Source organism: Aythya ferina (genome assembly GCF_964211825.1).
Source record: "Aythya ferina genome assembly, chromosome: 21".
Taxonomy (NCBI): Eukaryota; Metazoa; Chordata; class Aves; order Anseriformes; family Anatidae; genus Aythya; species Aythya ferina.
Window position 1 is genome coordinate 4,842,119 of NC_140319.1, and position 24,761 is coordinate 4,866,879.

The 24,761-nt window shown below is 54.9% G+C and overlaps 2 protein-coding genes across 2 annotated transcripts in view; one reads left to right on the plus strand and one right to left on the minus strand.

Moving 5' to 3' along the window:
• Positions 1 to 24,761, plus strand: part of LOC311422170 (C-signal-like) — a 147,614-nt gene that overhangs the window by 74,791 nt on the left and 48,062 nt on the right. The gene's annotated exons all lie outside the window — the stretch shown is intronic.
• Positions 507 to 14,468, minus strand: VWA1 (von Willebrand factor A domain containing 1). The gene is made up of 6 exons (XM_084494938.1): positions 13,832 to 14,468; positions 8,577 to 9,140; positions 5,055 to 5,333; positions 4,015 to 4,287; positions 3,480 to 3,749; positions 507 to 2,831 (listed from the first exon to the last, which is right to left on the minus strand). Exons 1-6 carry the CDS (start codon positions 13,902 to 13,904, stop codon positions 2,791 to 2,793), a joined length of 1,500 nt encoding a protein of 499 aa, XP_084351064.1. The 5' UTR covers positions 13,905 to 14,468; the 3' UTR covers positions 507 to 2,790.

Consider the following 24,761-nt stretch of genomic DNA (forward strand, 5'->3'; position numbering starts at 1 on the left):
AGAATACAGCCTAGGTCATCTTCAGCCTCAATGGTTTGTGCTCTCATCCTAGAGAAGTGTTCAGGTGTCATACCCACTGTACCAGTACAGACAAGATGCTTAAATAACCCTAGAAATCACTAGGCCTTAGTTAAAAGATATAAAATAGTTTAACTTACCTGCCCACCTTGGAATTTTCGTGCTCATGAGTACTACTAGTTCAGACAAGATTTAAGGGACATTGATTTTTTTTGGCTTCTTGTAAAGGAATTTTTATTCACTGAAGCTGAAACATTATTGAGACTGACATATTTCTGCCCACATATTTCTGACATTTTTTTTGGCAGGGGTGGGGGTGAAGTTCCGTGTAAACCAGACTATGAAGTCATGGGTGGAATGCTTGTTTTTAAGTCATTTAAAATTGAGATAAATACCAGCTTTTGAACCCATACCTCTCCTTTGAACAAAAGCTACACTTAGCCAATTTGTCCTTACTGCCATCAAGAACGAAGGAATCATTCAATAGCTCTTGTATTTTATATTTAATTGACTGTCTTCAAAAGGGTGTGTTACAATTGGGGGAATCTGAATGTATTAGTAAGCTATGCAGGGAGTTGTGCAAAATTAAACAATCTCTGTCCTACAGCAAGATTGAACAAGATACCTTATTGCGTGAGAGCTTCCAGAGGCTTTATCTTTCCCTCAGCACAGAGTCTCCATTAAGATTAATCAGTCACAAATACACATTCCAAAGGAAAACACAAATCAGAAGAAATCTTCGTATCGAGTTAATAAATGACTCATCTCCCTCCCATCCCTCCTGTGCAAGGAAACAGCCCAAGGCAAATGTTCCATAAACCTGGACACGACGAGTTTGGAGCTCAGTGACAAAGTTCCCCTCAGCTCCAAAAGGAACTCATTTTAAGGAATCCATAAGCAGAGCTATGAAGGGTTTGCAGAGTGGAATGATAGTGCATGGAGGCTCTCCAAGCACGGCTTTAAAAAAGTGTTCTGTGTGTTGAACAAATAAGCAATAAATTTAAAATATTGCAAGCATTACCAAGGGAAGGTGTTCCCACTGGTGCTGGTTTTGGTTACCAGAGGAGTAGCTGTATTTCTTTATAGCCGTAAGCCCCGAATTTTGGAACTGTGCTTCTCAAATGGCTTTGTCACTAGCTACTCTAGCTACTAAGATTGTCTTTTTTTTTTTTTTTTTCCTTCCAACTCTCCTTTCTGAAGAGTAGCTTAGTGACAGCCAACTCAAGCGTGGGGCTTGGAAAAAAAAAAAAAAAAAAAAAAAAAAGGAAAGAATCAGATTCATTCTTCTCCCATAAAAACCTGAATTCTAAATGTAGCTAAAGCTTAGCACCAAGTAGGAGCCCAGGACAAGACAATTTAAAGATGTTTTAGGAGTCTTCAGAGCACAGAGGACAGAGCCTGGAATGATAGTGCTGGAGACTTACAGCCCCTAATTAGCCATAAAACAGGCTAATTAATCTCAATATAGCTGCTCTGATGGCAAGACTCATACCTAAGTTGATGTGACTGATTGCAGGTACGCCACAGTAATTTAGTGGTCACAATCCAGGCAGTAGTACCCTGTTGTGTTGTTTGGAGCTGCGTGGTTATATGAGAAACCAAAATAACTGCTTCAGATGGCCTTACAGTCTGGCCTTTCTGGACTCACTGCTGCTCCTTGAGCTCAGCTGAGGGCTGAAAGCTTTGGGTTAGAGTAGCCTGCCGGGGAAGCAAATTCCCAAGTTTTCTGAGTTTTATGCTCTCTCAGGCTGTTATCAGATCCCAAGGCAAATGACTCAGGGGAACTGAATCCTTCAAAGTCCAGATGGGATCTTTAAGTTATTGCAGCAGACAAACTTAGCACCAGTGCCAGTGTTGATGAGACTCAAGAATTCAGCAGGCAGACGTGAACAAACTTTTCTCCTAGAGCACTCCAAACTTTTCTCCTAGAGCACTCATCGACAGTACTTGTCAGCCCTGGCCTGGCATGGTCCTGTTGTTCCATTCCTCAGAGTTCACCGACCAAGCTCTGCCACAAACCAAAAAACTGGGAAAACTAGATTATTCTTCCACTTTGTGGAAGGTCCTTTATAAAGTGTTTCCATGTCCTGGCCCCAGACCAAGTGGGTTAATAACCTCTTTTCTTCTTCTCAGAAATCCTGGTGCCTTTGACCAGGTCTCCTCTGTGTACTGTGCATCCTCTGTACATGTTATTCTTTCTGCTAGTGCTTTTACCTTCCATCCCTGAGATGCTATACTTTTGGGATGCCTAATATGAAATACCTATTGCATACACTGGATGAGTTGGAGGAAAGCTGCTCTTTGTCAATATTAATGGCTATTGACAGTTCGTAATCTCTCTCTGAGTGCAGGTGCCCAGAATAAAAGGCCAGTGCAGTAAACAGCTGTGTCTTGAATGTGCTCATAGGCTGCAAAAAATACAACTGTATCAACATTTAATAAATAGAGAATAAGCAAGCAATAGTGAGGATTCATCGGGTTGCTTTTGTTTGTTGTTTTTCAGGCATGTTTTTGTACAAGAAAGGGTACGGATTTGGCATCTAGCAGTTGGATTGTTGGTTCCGTTCAGCCAAACCAGATCTTTAAGCTTTGCAAGAACTTGACGTAGGACAGCCTTCAGAGGTGACAACCAGGACAGCTCAACTGACAGTGCAGGCTGGGAAACGATCCGTGAGCTTTCTGGTTTCCTCTGCGGACCCCTCCGTGTTATCCAAGTCTTTGTCCAAGCGAGATCCCTTGCTCTGCGGGGGGATCAGTTCACTCTCGGGTCTGTCATGCTCTCTGTCTGTGCCTATATCCTCGGGCTTCTGTAGCTGCAAAGAACACAAAAAGCACAACGTCAGCTTCATCTACCCATTCTCCAAATGAGACTGACTCAGAGACCAGATGACCCTGTGATCATCATCACCACTGCTCCAACCTCTTACTGGGAAAAAGGCTTCTGCCCTGGCAGACAGCTGCTTCTTAGCTCCTACTTCAGCCTCTTGAAAATCCTTTTGTGTTTCATCATAGTTAAGTGGCTTCTGGGCAGCGGAAGGAGGAAGACAGATGCCTTGTGCCTAAGTGGCTGTGTTTAGTAGTTAGCGTGTCCCTACTGTGTTGCAAAGTGAAGGGTTGCCAAGAGTTCAAAAGCCTAAAATTGCACCTCCAATGCCCATGCCAGCTTTTTGCAATGTCCTTCCTCCCTACCTCTGTCATTCCAAACCACCACCGAGTCCCCTGCACGCTTTTCCTCCTGCCTGCAAACACAATGCCACTAGGAGGAGTATTGCTCTTAGAAAAAGGGGAAAAAGTCTAGCTTTGGGCAATGCCCTCGGGGGTGCTAGCTGTGATGAAGCCCTGTTGACAAACCAGATGATGAGCACAGGGTATTTCAGCCACCAGTGCTCCTTTGGGTTGGATCTCCACCACCCGAGTCCCCTTCGGGATGCTTTCCCCTGGCGAAAGGACCCCAGACTCACCCGGCTGCATGCGCACCATGCGGCACAGCCCCTTGCCGGCCTGGTTTTTGTACATGGGCTTCACGCACACTTTGTTGGTGGTGCCCGAAGGCAGGTCGGTGAGGAGCACGCTGTGGATCTGCGGCGACACGCTGATGAGGGACGAAGGGCCCGTTTGCCGCCGGCACCTGACTCGGTAGCCCAGGACCTTCCCGTCAGCGGCGTCCCAGGAGGCTTTCAGGGTGTTGGAGCCCATGTCTTGGAAGCGAAGGTGCCTCACTTTGGAGCCCTCTGCAAAAAAGCAGCTCCGTGTTAGTGCGTGACATCTGTACGGAGCCGTCCTCGCTGCTTGGCTCCCTGCTGCTCCTGAGGGGACTCAGGAGAAGGGTCAGCCAGCCTTGGCTTCTCATCACTCCGTGCCTCCAGACTGGAGGAACTCAGCCCAATCAATCCTTAATTTGTGCTACCAGCACCAAATCCTTCTGGTGGCACTGTCAGGTACTCGCTGGCCCCTTCCCACCCGCCTCCCTTTCAGCAGCGAGCGCTGCTCACTCACCTTCCTGCGTGCACGCTTTAGCTGACAGGGATTTCTCCTTTCCTGACCTGTAGATCGCCGTCACCGTCACCAGGTAGGTGGTGTTGGGTGCCAGGTTCTCCACCACGGTGCTGTTTCTCTTGCCATCCACCTCCAGCAGCTGCGCCGAGGCCCCGGGGAGAGGCCCGTACAGGACCTGGTAGGCAGCCACGCTGTCTGGCGTCGGAGCCCAGCTGACCTGGAAGCTGTGTGGGCTGGACTCCGAGATGAGAAGCTGAGCTGGAGTGATTTCCTCTGAAAGCAGAGCAAAGGGACGGGAATGGGTACGTAACTCGTGGCATCGCGGTGCTCTCAGAGGAGTACAATTGACTTTGCAGCATGGTTTGCTTCCAGGAGGTGGAAGAACTACCCAGCAAGTGGATGTTCGTCCTCAGCCAGCTCAGCACCCGCCAGCTCAGCCCTAAGGAAATGGTTTCTCCAGCTGTGCAGCACAGAGAGGGCACAACTACACAGCCCAAACTGTTCCTGCATGCAGAAAATGAGTATGTGGTGCGAGTCCAGCTTGACTTTGTCACCCCTGCTTGGATTTTCAGTGTGCCGCTTTTTCGAATGTTGCTATAAATCTGAGTTAAAATCAGGTGCTGCCCCAAGCCTTCCCTCTCATGCAGGGATGTCCCAGCAGTGCACACCCCTGCCCGGAGAAGCCCCTGCTTCCAGAGCACTGCCCTCCCCTAGCTGTGCCTGCAGCTCCTGCCTCCATCCCCCAGGACAAGGGGCTCTGCTTTCTTCCAAATTCTTGAGATTTAAGGTTGGAAGGGCACCTCCTGGCCATCACATCTTATCGCGTGTTCTGAGCAGGGCAGAACATCTCTCTAAGGAAAGAGTGAGCTGAGTGCCAGCAAAAAGACACCTTCTCCTCGCTCTGGTCTGGCCAGGCTGCAACCTTCTGCCTCCCCCAGCCAGATGGGGAGGCTGTGGGGTGCAGAGCAGGGGCTGTCCTGCTGGCTTTACATCCCTGAGGCTCATCCTCCCCTCCTCGGTCACGACTGAGCTCATTTTACCTGCCAGGGTGGTGACCCTTGTTGTCTGGGGAGGGAAGTAGTGGACGTTGGATTCAGGAACAAGAGCCACCTCGTAAGTGGTTTCTGGCATGAGGTTGCTCACTGTGAAGCTGGTGTGAGCCCCAGACAGTTGCGTTGTCCTCTTGGCTGCCAGGTTGTTTGTCGGGGCGTACTCTAGGCTGTAGTAGCCAGTTTCTTGGGAGAGGAGCTCGGGCCACACCAGACGGAAGCTGCTTGAGGTGATATCCACTGCGTGGAGCCGATTGGCTTGGATAACATCTGGGAGAGAAGGAGGAGCAAGAAGTCACCGATGGCATTTATATTCAGAATACGGCACGCCAAAAATACAGGCCCTTTGGACGGGAGATGGGACCCACAGGGATGCTGGATGGCAGCAGAGTCACCAAGACTCTGAAAGGTTCAGGAGCACAAACCCAAACCCTCGAAGCCAAGCTCAAAGCTTCAAAACCAGAAAGAAAATGGAAACTGAGATGGCAACGCTTGGATTTTCACCCCACTCCTGCCCCCTGGACAAGACCTTGTTGCCGAACAGAGCCCTCCTGGTGAACCCAAACCCCCAAATCTCATCATGTAATGACCCCGCGGCCAGGAGGAAGGGGCAGCAGCCTGGGACCATCCAGCACTTGCTGAGTTCATCCCGGCTGTAGTTTCTCCCCCCGGCGTCTCACAGAGCTCCGTTGTTCCGTGACATTCAGCGCTCAGAGGCACTCTTGTGCTCGCCCCTCTCCGCCCCTGCACACCAGGGTCTCCGAGGCCGGCGATACCTTTGTGCTCTGGACCCCCCGTGCCAGGCGTGGGCAGCTCTCTCGGAGCCCCACGCTTCTCCCAAACCCCTCTGCCACCCCAGCCTTCAGCCACGCTCGATTTCCTGAGCCCCTGCTCCCTGCCCAGGATGGGCAGAAACACCCAGGACTTTGCCTCTAGCTCTGGGAAAGCGGCATGGGGAGGCAGAAAGCAGCTCGATTTTTAAAAGCAACGCGAGCCTTTAAGAAGTGCATCCACTCTGCGCAGTCTCACTCCTGAAACCTTCTCAAGGCACCCTCCAGCTCCAGCCCAAACACTTTGCAGAGTAACGCAGGTAGCCCTCACTGGCTGCCCATCACATGGGGGCACCAAAATCTGCCCCAGACCTGCAAGAGAACAGTGTCCAGGCTGGGATGAGACCAGCTCTCCTCCTCCAAGCTGCTGGCATCCCCACAAGCTCCCCGCACCGAGCGGAGCTGCCTCATTTTTTTCCTCTGAGCTGTCGCTTGGCTCTGGGGGAGGCAGGAGCGCTCCCCTGCGCTGTGCCCCTGCCAGCAGCAGCGGGAGGAGGCAGCACCACGGACCTGGGGCTCTGCAGCCTCCTGTGAGCCCCACGACTGCCAGGGATCAAGCCACGGAGGAACTGGGAACAGAAGAAAGGTCCCGGTGCCAAAAACCTTGCCAAAAGCTGCAGGGATGGAAATGAGCGAGCCTGGAGGCAGGGCGCGGGGATGCTGCGAATAAATCAGGAGGGTCGAAGGGGTGCAGCACCTGAGGGACGTGCTGCAGGCGGCCCAAGCACCACCTCAGCTTCTTGCTGCCGTATTACACATGCCCTGACCATTAAAGAGGGCCATCAACCCCCGAAAACAGATGCCCACGGTGCTGGGAAGAAGCAGCGTGTTAACCTTGGGTGTCGGACCCAGGCAGTGCCCTCCTAGGAGCGCTCGGGGACGGCTCGGACCCGCTTGCCTCCCACCCGTGGTGACTCACACAGGATGAGCGTGGACACAGAAGCACCGCTCCGCGGCCGCAAGCTCGCTGGCATCCCATGAATGCTGGCAGGTCAAGATTAGACTTGCTGGAACGCTGCTGCTTTTATGATGTGTGCAAGGAGCACAGGCAGGCAGCAGACAAACCCCTTCCACCCTGGAGCCACAACTTCAGCTGGGTTTTGGGACAACCCCACCTCTGCTTCGTGTTTTATTTCCCTGCTTTGACACGGAAGGGGTGATATGTTTCAGATCAGAAATCTGCACGGGGAGTGGCTGATACCTTGTGGCTGCTGTGCAAGTGGGTTCCTGCAGGACTGGGCTCAGAAATCGGTGCCAGAGGATGAAACGAGCCAGCGGTTGTCAGCTCAGCTGGCTGAGAGAAGAGAGAGAAGGGGATGCTAGCACAGCACCTGATGTTATCCCCAAAAAACACCTCGCTTTCACAATATACACAAGTCCAGGAGCAGGACGGGTGCTGGTGAAGGCTGCCTCCTCCAGGAAGGGGCAAGCAGCCACGTGTGGTTTTATTAGGGCTAACTCAGGCGATGTTACCCGTGCCTTAAAGCCTCACCCCCTGGATTCACTCGGGAATTTCGCCTTCCATGCAAACACCAGGCTGCTACATTTTAGACCTGGTGGATGCAAAGAATGTTGGCCTGGGGCACAAGAAAGTATTTATTAGCTTTGCAGATCTTACGATCTTCAAGACAATCCTGTGCTGCGGTGATACCCAGAGGATTTCTCCTTTTAAGATGCTATTTTGTACCACCTGGATTTGGGATGCACTAGAAGCTGAAACAGAAACTTGAAAGGAAACGTCCAGGGGTTTGTGTGGTACTGCCCCATGCTCCCATGGCACAGAGGTGGCTGGCTGGAAGGGAACATGGTCCCTGGGTGGGATTTGCTAAACGGCACGGGCTGGAAATGGGAAGAAATTGCAACACGGGGAGGGTTCTGCAGAAAGGGTTACTTGGACACACCTCAGCCAGCTCTGACGGACTCACAGAGCAGAAGCCAAGTGGGGAATTAAAACAGGATCTCCAACGGGGAAGAGAGCCTCCATAAAATGAATGGAAAGTCTGCAAAGTCCCAGTAACTCGCTCAGCTTTCCAAACAAACCCGGAGGCATCTGGGAGGCCGAGGCAGAGCCCCTGCTTTGCCATCGCAGGCGCTCCCACCGTGAGGGCACGGAGGACAGGCATCACGCCGCGCCGCACGCAGCATTCCTGCTGCCTCATCTCTTGGCCCAGGGCCTGGCTTTGGGTCTCCTTAACCCATTCCCTTTAAAACACGGGGCTGCTGAAAAAAAAAAAGCAGCCTGATCTTGCTCTCTGCGCAGCCCCGGCCGTGCTGGCAGCGGAGAGCTGCTGCCCTGCTGAGCCCAGCGAGCTGGGCTGGGAGTTTCTGCGCTGGGCTGCGCAGCTGGCAGAGGCAGAACACGTTCCGACAGGGGAGTGACGGAGCAAAAACATTCCTGTGCTGCAGTCGTAATGCTGATAGCAACAACCAGCACCCCTAATTGCTGGTGGGGAGGGAGCAGAGACCGCCAGCCACTCGTAGGCAGGGGCTGGGTGCCTCGCTGCGTGCCAGCACCGTGCCTGCACACGAGGCTGCGGGCAGGGCTAAACCCTCCCCAGGCACACAGCTTTCATTTGGGGCGGGCCGTGCTTCTGCGGATCAGAAGGACCGATGATTTGGGGGGCTCTCACACCTCCTGCCCCTGCTGCGGACTCCCAGGGAGCGCAGCCCGGCCCCGCCGTACCTAGCATAGCGTCCCGAAGCTCCTCCGTGATGATGGGCAGGTCGTCCACGTCCACAAAGTGCAGGTGCTTTTCGGGAGGCTGGCTGGCGGCCGCAGAGAGCTCCAGGTAATTCCCCCGGCCGGTGCTGACGATGAACACCGTCACCCCCATGTCCTTCAGGAGCTGCATGGGTTCGGAGATGTCGTCGGTGGAGAAACCATCCGTCACCCAAACCAGAACCTTGGGCACCTCCGGCCGGGCCCCGGCCTCGTTGCTGAAGAACTTTTCCTTGGCGTAGGAGAGAGCTTGGCCCGTGTTGGTGTCGCCCATCAGCTGCCGGGTGTCGCGGATGGCTTGCTCCACCCCGTCGCACGACTGGTAGCGGTCGAAGGGGAACTCCATGGTGGGGGTGGTGCTGATGTGGATGATGCTGGTCTGCACGTCCCTGGGGCCGAAGGAGAAAGGCTGCACGAGGTCCCACATGAACTCCTTCACCTTGGAAAACTCGTAGTAGGAGACGCTGCCAGAGCTGTCCAGCAAGAAGAGGATGTCTCCCTCCGCGTTGGAGATGGAGGGCTGGGCACCTGGCAAGGGAAGAGAGATGGGGGGGTTATTTTTTTTTGCTGGTCTCACATCTAGGGAGAGGGTGGTGCTCTCCAGGAGCAGGGAGAGGAGCATTGGCTCCCTGCTCTCCCAGCTTCATTGCCAAGTTTGTTTCAAAGTCCTATATAGAGGCAGGAAATCAAGCACAGGAGCCAGGGTAGAGCAAAAAGCAAACCCATGAGCTGCAGCTCCTGTAAAAAAAAAATGCTTCTAAGCTCTGAGCTGCTCCTGCCTGTGCTGACACCTCTTGGTACTCAGCTCAGGCTGCTCTCGAGGACTTTCTGCTCCGAGCTGGATGCGGCCACGTCCCTGGAGCTGGGAGCATCCCACACCAGCCAACAGCTCGCCCCTGCCCCGTGCCAGGGATCCCTGAAGCCAGCCAGGGCTGTGGGCGAAGGTGCAGCAGCCCTGGGGCAGGAGCTGGTCCCAAGGAGGAGAGCGACTGCCGAGGTCGTGGCCCTTCATCTCCCTGCTTAGGGCCATGGCAGTGCCTGGAAGAAAATTGGGCCATATTTGGAAACGAAAAGAAGCGATAAAGAGAGTTAATGAGAAAAACTGCTGGCTCTGCTCTCCCAGGGGAGATGGCCGGTTCTCCGAACTGGCTGCAGCTCGCTTCAGAGGCTGTGGCCTGCACAAGCCTGGCAGGAAAATCCCCGATTTAAGCCAACGTTGGCAGGCCAGGGCTCTCCCTCCTCCCCACATCATTCATGCCACATCTTCCCTCGCCCCTCCGAACACGCCTGCCTGCCCTCCCCTGCTGCACCCCTACCCCAGGGGCTCTGGAAGGTGGCTGGGAAGGGGCTGCGCAGCCCCTTGGGTGCAGAAGGGTGCCCCACGGCAAGAAGAACAAGCTCGGAGAGTGTGGCCCTCTCCATCTGACCCCTTTTCTTACCATTTCAATTAAAACCCCGTGTGGAAGCGCGGACACACAGAGGAGTCCTTCTCCCACCCTTGGAGCTTGAGAGAATTACAGCAGCTGGAATACCAGGAACGAATCTGGAATCCTTTTAAGCACCACCCTGCTTTCTGATGGCTTTCGAGGCACAAGAAGGGAGAAAAAGAGAGCCTAGAGACCCCTGCCAGCTCATTTGGGCTCCTCCATCGGGGAAGGGATGGGGAATTTGGGGTGGCCAAGCGATGCGGGCGCTGGGCACAATGGCTGGGCGCTGGAGCCACGCACAGGAGCCAAAACCACAGGGCAGCAGGGAGCTGGATGGAAAGGCTCCCGTAAAATTAATTGCTCCGAGGAGACGGCTCGTGCAAACAGCTCTGCCCCTGCCGAGAGACACGCCAAGGCAGGCCCGGAGACAGCAGCGAGGAGCCAGGGTGCCGACAAGGAGCCGCCACGAGATGGCAAACCCAGGGCAGGGGGGGAAAAAAGAGGGCAGAGAAGTGGCTCAGGCCCGAGCCAAGCGGGGATTGAGCCTCTTGGACTGCTCGTGGCCACGCCGTCTAAATGTGCAGCCAGGTCGTGGGTGCCCCTTGCTGCTACGGAGAGCTGGGCAGCCCGGGGAGGGGTCCCTCGGCTCGCCCCTGCGTGAGGGGCTGGCTGCGAGCGCGGAGCCGTGCCAGAGGCATGAGGAGACAGCTGGAGGAATCAGGTGGAGCCTCCAGAAATGGAGAGGCCGTCGGAATTACTCAGAGGTGACTGAGCGGGAGATGCCAGGAGGAGGCAGAAGTGGAGGGCGGCCAGCCCTGCATGAGCCAGCACAACTCAGCCCCACGCTGCAGGCACACGCCCGGCAGCCTGGCACCCGGAGCAGAGCAGAAAAGCAAAGCCAGGGCCAGCCAGCTCTCCCTGCAGCCCACGGAAAGCAGGGATGTGTCTCTGTCACGTCACCCGGAGGCTCCAGGTCCCTGCCACGGGCTCCCCAGGGCAGCAGAGGCTCTGCTCCGAGCTTCTTGCTGCACGAAGCACAGGCACGTAGCCACGGCCCTCGGCTGGAAGAGGGACAAGCCACTGACTTGGCTGGTAAGATGCAGCGAGAAATATTGGCAGGGCGACCGCCTCTTCCCAGCAAGAAATCTTCTGTCCCCGTTTCTCCCCTCTGCTCCCCACTACTCCGAGCGGGGCTGTGTGTTTCCTGAGTGTTGCAACGAGCAGCTGGGAAGGCGGCTGGCCCTGGCAGGGCAGCGATCGGTGGCCAAAGGACATCGCTCGCCAGAGGAAAACAAGCTCATGTGCAGCAGCACATGCAAGGGGAGCCTCGGGGTGCCAGAATGACCCCCAGAGGGGGCTCACGGGGGTGATAACCCCCACGAAGCACCTGCTAAGGGAGGAGAATCCCGCAGGAGAGTCCAGAGCCAAGCTGCTGTCAAATGGCACTGGAGCGTGCCGCGGAGAGGCAGGTGTAATTCAGCATCCTGCCCCGTCGGGGCTGGAAATAGCTGCGTGGGTTAGGAAGCTGTGCAGGGAGAGCTGCAGCTTGACACCGCCCGGGAAGGGGGGTTGGTGGAAAGCTTGGGTTGGCAGCAAATGGTGAGCAAAGGCAAGTGGTGCTGGTGGGCAGGGGGTATTTTGGGAGCCGTCCGTGCGGATGGGCTGCGATCAGGCCAGCACCATCACAGCCACTTCAACCCTGAGTAAGGTGGAAAGAAATCCTTCCCTGACGGACAGGGTCAGTAGAAAGGATCCCCCCCCAAAAAAAAACTAGATGAAATCTTGCCGCAGGGATGCAGGGAAGTGACTGGGCACGGCACCGTCCGTCCCTTCAGGTCTCGCCTTGCAGTTCCCTCATCCTCCTTGTTGTTCTTTGTCCTCCCTCCAACACAAACATCTCCCCCGTGCCAGAGGTGGGGCGCCGGGGATTTGTTACCAGCAAATCCCTGCCTTACGCAAGCAGCTGCTGTTTTCGAGCCGTCTCCTTGCTTTTCACCATAGAGCATCGGCCGCTTGGCTGGGCACCGAAGGGAGATTCCCCACTATTTTGTAGGGTTCGGGGAAAAGGGGCACCTGCTCGCATCTCCCTGCCTCCTGCACCATCATCGTGTGCTCTGGGGAGCGAGGAATAACTGCAGGGCCCGTGCTGGCACTGCTGTTGGGCAAAGGAGAAGCTTAGGGAGCAGCAGAAAAAACCTGGCAGCATCCTTCTGTCACCCTCCAGCTGGCACCTGGTCGATTGGCGAGGACCAGCCGTGCAAAGGAGGCTTTTGAAGGGGTCCGTAAGGAAGCAAAATGTCTCCGTGGAGTCCTGGTGCTGCCTATTTAAATGTTTGGGTGTTTCCAGGAGGAAAACAGCCAGAGTTGTGCGTCCTGCACCGAGATGCTGACAGGAGACATCCGCTCCAAGAGCTCCCCGCGCTCTCAGCTGGGACCTGCAGGCACACCACGTGCAGGAGTTGCGTGGGACTCGCAGCGCGCGGAGCAAAAAGGGCTCAACAGCCAAAAAAGATCGCGTCCTGTCTCGGTTAATTACGTTTGAAATCCCACACTTGTCTTCCCTTCTTACTAGCTGGCCACGCAAAGCAACTACATGTGGAGCTGAGCGCGGAGGCCGAAGAACACGGCCCGTGCCTCCTACAAAACCCCGGGCTGTGCCTACCCCACAAAAGCCAGCCTCTCTTTGTCCCCTGCAGCTAATAAAGCCACCAAGACCCCAGGAAACAGAGGTAGGGCTGTGCATCCTCGTGGCTCCGATGGTTGCTGTCGTCGCACGATGCCGGCACACCGCAGCAGCCCCAGACAAGAGCCAGCCCGTGCCCAGGAGCCCCGCCAGCCCGGCTGTTTGCTCAGGGTTAATTTTGGGAGTGGGTAACATCTGGAGCACGGCACAGCCCCTCGGGAACGTCACAGCTTGCTTCGTCGCCTGCCCTGAAGGTCTGAGCCTGGTTTGTAGCCTGGGCTGGGGCGGGATGGTAGGGATGACGGCTGCCCGGGTGGACACGGAGCACTGTGAGCACACCGGGGGCACGATTCCTGCAGCAGCCTGCATCTCCAGACCCCAGCGTGTGTCACCCACAGACAGAATCCAGCCCCTGTAACGGGATCCGAGCCACAGCCACGGGCTGGTCTGCACACCAGGCGAGGAAACAGCCCCCAGAAGCCAGGGCTGCTCCCTGGGGCTGAGGATCTGTGCCACAGACCAGCAGCTCACGTCTCCTTTCACACTCGATCACTCTTCCCAAGTACAAACTCCAGGGCAAACAGGCTGCAGCCAGCAGCAGCCCGGAGCTGCCCCTGCCCAGCACTGCCCAAGGAAATTCATCTCCTGCACGTCCCCCACCCCGCTGTCAGGTCTGTGACACCCACCCACAACCGTTTCCCCGAGCACCAGTCAAGAGAAAGCTTTGTAAGGAGGAAACACCGAGATTAAGGCACGGAGACTGGGTGGAGAGCAACGGGAGGGGTACGGGATCAGTCACTGCTTTCTCTCCTCTTACTCGGGGTGCCCCCTGCGTGGGGAGCAGTGGGGTCGGGGCTCTCCACGCAGTTACACTGAACTCTGCCACCTTCTGATCCAGCGTCTTTCCCACTGCTGGAAATGAGGGAGATAAGTTTTTTTTTCTAACACGGCGATTTTAGAGCAGCTCTCCCTCGTTCTGTCCTGGCGCCAGCAAAGCAACCTCCACATATAACCACCCAGAGGTTTCACACCCAGCTAAGGCAGCAGCATAATTTGGGCTCGGTTTCCACCCAGGAGGGCTTTTGGGGTGCGGATCCGTAGGCACTCACCTCTGCAAGGTGCCTCCTGCCCCGCCGCCAGCTGCAGCCAGACACCGAGCGCAAGCGCTGCCTCGGCCAACATCTCAAGGGCTGCTCCTCGGGCCAGCTACCTTAAATCCAAAAGCTCGGCTCTGGGGAGGCAGGCGAAAGGCTCAACATCGGTCATATTACGTGCAAGGATCCAGCAGGTCCCGGGGTGCCGCTCGGACGCTGCTCATGCCGAGAAAACCAAACTCGTCTTTATTTTTCCGGGCTGTGGTGCGATCCCCGAGTCTTTTATCGCCCTTTTCCCCTCTCCTCCGGGGCGCACACCCCGCTCGCTGCCGGGGATGGCTCGCAGGCAGCCTGCGTGCGGCTGGGCTGGGGTGCGAAATCTGCGCCTGCAGATAAACCACCGGCCCTGCGAGACACTGGCAGCGCTCCAGCTGCGAGGAAGGAAAAAAAAAAAAAAGGGAAAGAAAAAAAAAAAAGAGAGAGAGAGAGAGAGAGACGGCTCGGAGAAATCCAAAGCTGCTCTCTCCGCTCTGGAATGAGCTAGAAGAAGAAAAAAAACAACACGTATATAAAGGAAAGAAAAAGTAGCAAGGCTGGGGAGCGCGCCCTGCCCTGGGAATATTGGCTAATCCTTTGGGAGGAGGCAGGAGGAAAGCTGCCCAGGTCCTAGCGCTACCCAGCACGTCCCAGCCCAAGGCAGCAGCTGAGAGCTTGTACCAGAAATCCCTCCGGCTTTTCACCCTCTCTTTCACCCCTAGAGGAGACTCTTGCCGCTGACCAAAAGTCCTGAGCAAACCTTGCTTCCCTTCTCCTGCCTGCCCAGCCACCCACAGCTCTGCAGGAGGAGGTGACGATATTCCCCTGCCCTTTTTCCCCCACTTTTGGATCGCCCTGTTTGTCTGGATCCCCTCTGCCTGAGAGCAGGGAGTTGCTGGGGTTTATCCTGGCATCCTCGTCCCAGCCCTGCAGGGACGAATTTTTGATTTTGAATTTTTGCCGCCCTGCAGGGGATAGATTTTTGCAAGGAAATAAAGAAAAAGAAAATGTTTAGTTAACTCCTATCGCCAGCAGTGGAAAAAAACATATATGTATGTCGTACTTCTGGACAGATCCAAGACATTACTAGTAAGGAAAAGCTGGAAAATCACAGCTGGTTGTGAAGAAAGCAATCGATCGTCATCTCCTCTAACATGGGGAGTGACCAGCCAGACAGGATAAAAAATAGCAAAGGAGGAAAGTTTAGAAGCCGGTGGGATTTCTGAAAGCAGTGAGCCATATTTCCCCCAATTTGATTTTGCCTCTCCTGGGAACTATAACAGAAAGAAGTAAAAAAAAAGTGAGCAGGAGTTTTGAGCCAAGGACTTTGCAGGACGGAAAAAAAGTCATAATCCAAACTCATCAAGCAAATGGAAAGCCTAAGAAATGAGATCCAACCGAGAAACCTCGGAGACAGCCAGCGAAACGTCAGGGACACTTGTTTGTGCTTCTCCTCCCAGCCTCGCTGCTGGGTACCCAGCGTTGGGCTGTTTGATGCCTCACACCTGGGGATCATGGACTTAGGGGAAGGATTCAGCCTCACCCATTGATTCATGCAGGCTGGAATAAGTGTCATGATTCCCCCTGCTCTGGTACCTACATTGTATGGCCTACGAGATCCCCTCAAAGAAGGTGCCTGGATCCTGGCGTGGTGGCCAAATGCTGGCTGGTTTGGGCCCCAGCAGGGAGCTGTGCTCATTTACCAGTGCTCATGAGGGCAGCAGGACATGCAGGTGCTCTAGCAGGGGAGCTGTCAGGCCGTAGCCTCTTTCAACAAGCAAACTTTTGGGGAACAATCGCACAAAGCAAGGCACACCACGAATGGTGCTCCCAAACTGCCTCAACTTCCCCGTCTGCAGTCATAGAGGACAAAGCAGTAGAAATTTCTTGGTCCTGACTCCCCGTGCTGATGGAGGCACGTTCAGAGCCCCTCAACTATGTCTGGTGGGGACGTGGAGATGATTTCCTTTTATTACTCACTTCCCGAGGAACTCTTTGCATAGAAGGGTTGCTCATAGTTTCCCTTTTCTGTCAATTTATCAATGTAAATGCCATTCGGCATCACACCCAGCAGCCTGGAGAGATTTCAGCTTTTATCTCCACAGAAGTCCCGCTAGGGTAGGAGGAAGCAGGAAAAAACAGCCTGGAAAATAATTAGATCTTACACAATTTCATTTTATTTTTAAATGTTACTGTAACAGACAGATCCTGTTTCCAGTAAGGCTGGTGCATGCGTGCGCCGCTTCTTCAGAGCTGATGCACCCTGCCCTCTGAAGGCAACAGCATCACCCCAGCTTCATTTCTGGTTAAATATGACCAGAGCCTGGCTGCAGGTCTCAAGGGAGGCTCAGGGACAATTTGTGCTTGTTATAAATAGCCAAATCATCAGATTTTAATTGTGGTAGCGCAGAGCTCCCAGCAGCGTCCACACTTTGGTGTTTCACGGGTCGGTCCCTAAAAATGTAGGGTCTGATACTCGCAGAAACCCTCAGGGCTCAGAGGAGCACCATGGGAAGGCTCGGTGGTGGCCGCAGCAGCTGGGACATTGTGGGGCCATAAACAATCTGCAGCTTCTGAAGAGATGCAATATCCTCCGAGGCACATCGCAGCTGGAACAAACTGGCCTTCTGGCACACGGCCGTTCCTCAGCCCTACATAAAAGCTTTTGTTTGGAGGGGGCTCTCTCTACATATGGGAATTTGGAAATTCCCCACTTGGAAAGGAAGCGAAGCAGCTCCAAGGGACTGGAAGGAGGACGGGGGAAGCAGCTCCCGTCGATGTGGAGGTGGGCAGCCGGTCGTGGTGCCCAGCCCGGTCACCGACCCCAGAAGTGCCACCGCAGCAGGATGGGGCCCCACGCTGGCAGTTCTCAGTTAACAGCGTGTCATCCCGTCTCCAAGTCAGCTCTTATTTCTGTGAAGGCTTTGGAGAGGAGCTACAAAAATAGCGAGTTCACTCACGGAGCTCCCCGGCTGTGTTTTTCTCAGGAGCTGCCCAATGATTTAAACAACTCCCCGGTGAGGCCTGTAGGAGATCTCCTTCATCCCACAGCACCCAGCACAAAGAGACAGCCACTGCTGGGACGAAGTGCAGCAGCTTTTCAACTACACCCAGCTGCACTTGGGTTTGTAAGAAACTGAAGATTTGGGTCTGTAAGAAACTCACGGGACAGTCCTACCCTAGAAGAATGCAACTTCCCCCCTCAGAGCAGTGTTGGGACACTTGGAGGCCACTTCCCACCATGGATACCAAAGAGCTGACCGTGGATTTACCAGACCCCTCTCCTGAGCCTGGGAACACCCCACAATAAGAAATGCTGCCCCAGCAGCAGGGCACTCCTGTGGTTTTTCTGCCCAGCACGGTGTCAAGCCAGGACACGGTGCCCCAGTTTTCCATCTGAGCAGCTTATTTGGAGCAAAGAATTGCTCCAAGCTCACAGGTAGCAAAGCACATCACGTGTAATGCAGAGAGGGGCAGTGTTCCCCAAGCAATTTCCTGCTCGTGTAAGGTACTTGGGTTCCCTGTGGCTCCTGCACACCACACAGATCACTCCTCAGGGCGTATGAGGCCGGGACAAGGGTGAGCTCTGAAGGAGCCAGCTCGTCACAAAGCACGAGGCAAAGCTGTGTCCTCTCCACCTGTGGACGGGGCACCTCTGTTGGGACTGAACCCAATGCAGCTGGTCCGATCCTGCCTTCTTGGGCATGTCATCATCCACGCCTCGTTTCTGGCAGTCTTCAGACAGCCAGAGCAGGCCGCTAGCCCCTCGCGATGCCTTTCAGAAAGGGTGTCATGGAGTGACCGAGAAGGCACGCATTGCTTTGAGTCATCAGCAGCAGTTTCACGCCTTTTCACTTATAAAAGGCCATTTTTGTCCCTTTCCAGTGAAACAGCAGCGGCTGACAGTGCTGGAACATGTGAGCAAGCCTTGAGTCGGGCCTTGAGGACACAAGGACATCTTGGTGCAAGCAGGCTAGGTGGGGGGGGTGACCCCAGCCAGCAACCAAGCATCAGCAGCAAGGAACTCAGGGGTCAAAGCACAGATGGTTTGATACGTGAAGGAAAGCCACAGACATAAGCAAAGCAAAACAAGGAGCTCATTCACTGCTTCCCTCAGAAGGCAGATGTTTCCTGGAAAGCAGGGCCTCCTGCAGCACGTGCAGCGGTTACTCGGGAGGACAAATGCCACAACCCAGAGTCCCCACGACCCCTGAACCCATTGCCAAGGGCACCACACACTAAGGAATACCCCTGGTGCCACCCCAGGCCAGCTGTCCCCATCCCTGCCCACACCAGGGAGGCCAAAGCGGGAGAAAAAAGCTTCAGCGCTGCACAAAAACAGCTCAGCAACAACCTGTGCACGGCTGTGGTACCAGTGCTGGTTTAATCGTGTGAGCACAGCAGACCCAGAGGGCTGTGGCAAGCCTTGGGACCACCAAGAGCCCTAAGGGTGCTGAAGCAATGCAAGGTGACTCCTCTGTGCCCTTCTCACAGCAGCCAGGAGCTGCTGGGTTCTGGGGGACCAGGCAGGAGGAGCAGGACTCCAGGCTCTGCAGCAGAAGTGGCTCTCAGCAAGACGACCGTCTTCAGGCTTAGTCCAGAGGGACTGGGAAAGTGCTGGGCTTGGCCCTCCTTCTGTCCATCTGTCCGCCCTGTCCATCACCCATCTGGGACTAGAATGTCCTGGGTGCTCTGGCCACCTCGTAAATGGGTTCATGACAGTATCAGCAAGGCAGTCCTGGAAGGCAGGCCATAAATGCTGCATATGTAGTCAGCCCTGTTCCCTTACTGCTGTTTGATCACATCCAGTGGGTGCAAACGAGCCACAGGGACAGAGCAGCACTGGCAGAGCCAGGGCATGCCCCAGCTGGTGGTCCTGGTGCAGTTGTGGCTCTGCAAGCCCCCAGCTGCTAGAACTGTCCCAGCATGGCCCGGGGAGCAAATCAGCCACTGCTTCTTTATTTGCGAAGGCATTTTCATTCCTTTAAAGTAGATCTTGCAGTGACACACCAGCCTGAGGCTTTACACTTATCTCCGAGCCAGCCATAAACATCCACTTGGCTGCTGTTAAGAGCTAGTGACATAAAGCTCTGTTATGGGCTGGAAGGGATGGTGCTAGGACAAACAGAGATCTGCGCGAAGCAGCTCTGAGACAGCCATGCCGGGGATGTGGCTGTGTAGAAGCCCTTTCAGGACCGCAGCAGGGCCAGATTTGTTTACAAGCTCACAAAACAGCGTGGAGTTCAAACAGCTTCTTGCTTTCACCTCGCCTCTGGGATGTGAAGTGTTTTCAGTGCGTAGGAACAAGTGAGCTCAGTTGCAGAGTTACAGGAGCAGGTCAAAGAGCAACCTGATACAGAGGTGGAAAAAACAAGCAGGAGGGCTGGATGCCAGCAGTGCAGAGCAAAGCTGAGGCACTTTAGCCTGGCTTGAGTCTGCCCCAGTGCAGGCTCACCCATCATCCAAACAACTTCAGGACACCTCAGACACAAACATTTCACCTTCTCCTTGCTCTTCTGCCTGGAAGTTTTACACCTCCTGTGCCCCAGGACTGCTCACAGCTGGGGTCAGCTGCTCCACAGATGTGGGAGTGAAGGGGAAAAGTGGGAGTGAAGGGAAAATTGGCAGAAACCATCAGGAAAAAAAACAAACAAACAAACAAATAAAAAACAGCAAAAGTTGCTCATTACTCGGAAGCTACTGGATTTTTCCTGTAATTTGGGTCAGGAATAGCCAGCAACTAACATCAGCTTGGCCAGGACATCACACTGCAGCCCTGCAGGGACCCCAACCCCGCTGCAGCCCTGCCCCAAAGTACTCCTCACACCAGGCTTCAGCAGGGAGAACACCAAAGGATTTTTGTTCCAGATCTGCCATGCTCGGTAAGTGGTCCCTAGAAGATGTAGCACGCTCCATATTGAGGTGAAATCTGTTCTTTTCCCAAAGCCAGGCTGCACTGCAGCTCTTCGGTCAATCCCAAAGCAGCAATGCCAACAGGACACACACCAATGGGAATGCACAGAGCACTCGTGCCTGGCTGTGCAGCTTTGCTACCAGACTCTGCTTTGCACATGGAATCAGAACCTGGGGGTCCCCGGCAGAGATCCTCCATGACTTCAGATTCCTGCCTCATTTCCTCACACATTTTTTATTGCATTTTTCCCAGCTGGACCCAGGCCGGGGTCTCGCTTTGCATTCCTGGAGCCAGAGAAGCTCTGACAGTTGGAGCCACCTCTGAGCAGTGCAGATGAGGTATGGAAGCAGCTGTCTATGTTTAATCCAAAAACTATTCTTTGGAGTGGATCGTTTTCCTTATTGCTTGACTTTTACCTCCTGTCTCTAGCCTTTTAGGAAAGCCCAGACAACTTGGGAAAAGCCAAGTTGAAGAGAACCTCCTTAGACCTTGGCTTCCTGAGGAATTTCCAGCTACAAGATAAGCCGTGACTTCTCATTGACTTCTCTCAGCCTCCCTCAACAACTGTGGCATCTTGACCTGTCGGAGGATAACCTGGTGTAGCCTGCATGCACGAGACACGACACAGAGCGGCCTGCACGCAGAGATGTGCTCTTGGACGGTCTTCCTGGCGAAACCTGGGCTCTTGACTTGACAGGCGGGTGGAAGCTGGCCAGGACATTGATGAACGGGTCTCTGAGCACCCATCCGAGCTGAGTCCAGTCACAACAGGAAAGGGAAGCAGTTCGTGGCTGGCGAGTTCCTATCGGGACGGCCTGGCCCCTGCTTCATGCACAGCTGCATGAACGCTGGCCAAGCTGCTCTCCCTGCTCACAGCCTGGAATTTGGAGGAGCACGGGGCCAATTTTCCATCAGCCTCAATACCCAGGTGGCAGCTGGACCCTCTCCAGACCCAGCGCTGCAGCTCCCTCCTGGTGGGGGCAGAAAACAGGCCTTCCAGTCGTCTTATTTGGACCCTCATGCCAGCAGCCTTTGAGACACAAGAAGCTTAGTTTTAGAGTAATCGTAGGCCAAAAATTGGCGTGCTGCACACAGATCACCAGTCAGGTGAACCAAGAGTTTCCCACGTCATTTTTTTGTCATCGCAGCCAGGGCCCAGTCCCACCACAGGCCACCCAGTGCAAACAGGAGCCCGGCTGGGTCCGATGTCAGTCAACACGTGGGCGCCCTTTAGCAGACATCATCTTGAGTTATTCAGCTTGAATTCATCAATGGCAAGAGCCAAAGACTGAAAGGGGAGAACAAACTTGGAGCAGTGAGGGGGGAAATGGAAAAAGGGCTTCCCTCCATCAGCAGGTTGCTGCTTACAACGGAAAGAAGAGGTAGGACATGGGGGGATGTCCTAGGGGGGAAATCCTGTTCTGCAAACAAGACTGTCCAGGAAACATGTCTGAGGGACACAGGGGGTTCAGCTGGAAGCACTACTGCTGACAGCAGTCCTCCCATCACAAGTCCTGCCAGCCTCGTACTCCTCCCACGTCAGGCTAGGGAAATAGTTGTCATTCCAGCAGCCCATAAAAGAAAGAGGTGACTTGATGCATGCAAAGCAAGCAGAACAATTCTCGTCTATTTTGGGGATAAGAGGCTGTTGTTCTATCGAGGCTGTTGTTCTATCGCCGGGTGCCGTAATGTCTAACCCATGGATGAAAGAGCAGAAACATTCCCCCACAGACACATGGGGCTGTTGGGCAGCGATGTCCTCCCTGTTCTCCTCCCTTCCATGGGGGAACAGGCTCCCTCTGCAGAGACGAGCTCGTTTCCTCAGCCAAGAAAACACAGGCGAGGGGGTGAACGCGGACTCTCACCCGATGGAAACAGCGTTGGGCTCTGGCTTGGAGATCCCCTCCTCTCTGCAAATGTTTAACCAAAGCTGCTCTCGTTGAGCAAGCAGGCAGGCTCTGCCCCTGGGACTCCACAGCCACATGCAGGCCTGGCCCCTGCTTCTTGGCTCCCTGTGGGGTGGTCAGCACAGGGGGTGCACCAGGGGCCTCCCAGGAGCATCCTCCGTGAGCCCTGGAGGCAGGGCACTCACCTGCCTCCTCTATTTCCTTTATTCCTACGTTCCTGCTCTTTCAGGCTCGCTCTGAGCACCGTAATTTATGCTGGTTTGGGGCAGAAGGGTGGTCAGTCACCAGCCCTCTGCAGCAAGAGCGGAGCTGCCCAAGGTTCCTGGAAAGCCCTGCAGGGCTGGGGCTCAGCTTGCTCACAGACTGTCCCCTGAGGAGTCCTCCCCCATGCTGGATGCCTCCCTGCAGCAATTCTGAGAAGGCTGGTCCCAAGAACAAGCCCAAAGGCACGTCTCATTTGCGGGAAGGCACATGGCTCGTGCTGCTCAGAGCAGGAGGTTGTGCAAGGGGGAGCGTGGCCAAGGCATCCCCAGGGCTGTGTCTCCCTGCCCCGTGTCACTGCTGCTGGCAGGATGGAGCAGAGGCAGAAGGGATCACACGCAGTTCCCTGGGAGGATCGTGAAACAGGTCCTTAGCAGCTACTCAGACCAATTCTTTCCTCTCTCCAGACCTGCCTCCGTCCACATCCAGTGCCAAATTTCCTCGGGCCCACGGTGTATCCCCCAGGGCTTGCAGAGCAGAGCAGCAGCAGCAGGATGGGGCTGGCGCCAGGACCCCTGGCAGATGAGGGTGAACTTTGAGCTTTCGTAGCAAAAAGTCCCTGCAGCACACTGCGTAGCCCCTACGAACATCTGGCACATCAGCACGGGCAGCTCCCCGCCACCGAACGGGTTATTTTGGGATCTAGGTCAGGGGAGTTATTTCCAGTGCTAGCAGCTGGAGACAGACCCAGAAAGTGTGAAAACAAACTTGCTTGGAGGCAGTGTTGTAGCTACCTGCAATGCTCTGTCACCATCTTCTTTGGGATGGGAAGGGAAGCTAATTGCTTGCAGACATGTTTTGCCTGTGCTAATTGCTCCGCAGATCCAAGTGGCATTCAGGAGCTATATTCCATCAGCCCTGATGTCACAGCACTAGTCATGGTAACCGGCACTTTCACCTCCCTTCCATCCCGTAATATTTCCAACGCCTAACAGAAATCCTCCTTAACTCCTGAAGAGCTTCCAGGGAGCAGGGGAGCATCTCGGACACCCCCACCTCCCTCTGCAGGCTGGCTGCCCAGCTCCACCAGTGACTTATTTATATTTCTGGGGCTTTCTAGCTGAAATTTTCACCATTGTGGCATCACCCAGCTCTGGGCACAGCCCTCAGAGCCACAGCCAGATCTTTCATGCCATCGATTTCAACAGCAAGTGACCCAAAGCTGCGCCACCAGGTAATACTGGATGTCTCCCATGACTCGAAACTGGGGCACAAGACAGGACTAGAGAAGGGCTGCGGATATTTCACAGCAAAGCAATCAGTAAATACACGATCTGACCCACCCGAAACTACCTGAAAATAAACATACTTGTCAGTCTCCCCAGGCGGGCACTGACTTCACGTAGCCTTCACACTTTATCTTTGACCCCACCCTAGTTATCCAAGGGTTATCCTCACAAGGTACCCCTTCCCCAGATGTGTGAGGTCGCACCAAACAGCACCACGTAACGTGTTTACACTGAGATCTGGACCTGTGCTTGCACACCTTGCTCCCCACCAGGAGACAGAAGAGGAATCAGTCGAGTAAGCGCTGCTGAGGCTGGGAAGGAGCTGAAGTCCCCTGTGGGATTTCCAAGCAGGTTATCCTCGTGCCACGGCAGCAGATTCCTAGAAATCCCCCCAAAAAGGGAGCAGGTCCCTGGGAAGGGCAGTGAATGCCCAGAGAAGCAGCAGGCGAGGAGCAGCTGAGCTCACACCAATGCAGACCCCAGGCTCTGTAAGCACCAAGAACCCAACTTCGCAGCTCCAGCTGCTCCTCCGAGCCAAAAAAGCAGCAGGGTAATGCTCACCCTCTCCACAGCTATTTTCCAGCCCCAGCTCTCAAAAGAGCTCGGTGTGACCATTGCTAGGGGGTGTGACACAGAGAACCCAGCAACAACGCAAGCTTTCCACCCCTGTTCATCACAGCTCCGACCCTCGCTGGAATCGAGCGTTTTCCAGGCGTTTGGATCAAAAACCAGACATTTAATTTTAGTGCAGTAATTCCTGGACTCTCCCTTGGTCAGTAAGCAGTGATGACAAGACCTTCTCGTGCTTCCAAAAGGAAGGAGCACGGCAGCTGGAGGCCAGGCCTGCGTCATGCCTGCTGCGGGAGGTGTCCTGGCTGCTTCTGCAGGGCCATTTTAGGGACGGTGCCAGCAGGGCCACCAGGACGGACGTGCCCTGTGGTAGGTAGCACGTGGCGAGGGGGTCTCAAGCCCAGGAAGATTTTTGTTCCTGGCTGTGAACGGTGCAGGCAGTGGGAGGAACGCCAGCACTGACCTCACGGCCGTGCCTCGTGCCAGAGCACCGCTCGGCCAGCCCCTGGGGAGAGCTTTGCTCGGCTCCGTGGTGCTCCTGGGGTTTGCAGAACGGCCTCATCCAGCCCCATCGGCAGCCAGTGCCTCTGCTCTGAGCAGCTGCTGCCCGGGGAAATGACGACAACTCCTGCGAGCCTCAGCCTGGCTGCTTCCCTGCATCCTCCTGCTCGGTCCTGGGGTGAGGCAGGACGTTTGCTGGTCCCAGGGGTTTGGTCACTATCAGGAGTGCTACAGGCAAGGAGCACAGCACCAAAAACCCCACCAAGAAGAGGCCCAGGATCGGAGGAAGCCAGCCGCTGGGGCATGTTCCACCCCCGGTAGCTGTGCAAACCTCACAGAAACCCGGCGTGCCAAGTGCCAGCAGGAATGGGCTTGGCCCAGGTAGACAGGCAGGCACGGGGCCATGCCTGGCTGCGGAGCACAAACCAAATAACAGAATTACCCACACCCTCAGTCTTTAATTGCAGCAAGGCTTTGCCTGTCTCGCTGTTCCTGCAGGAGATGGAGCATTGGTAGGAACAGGGCAG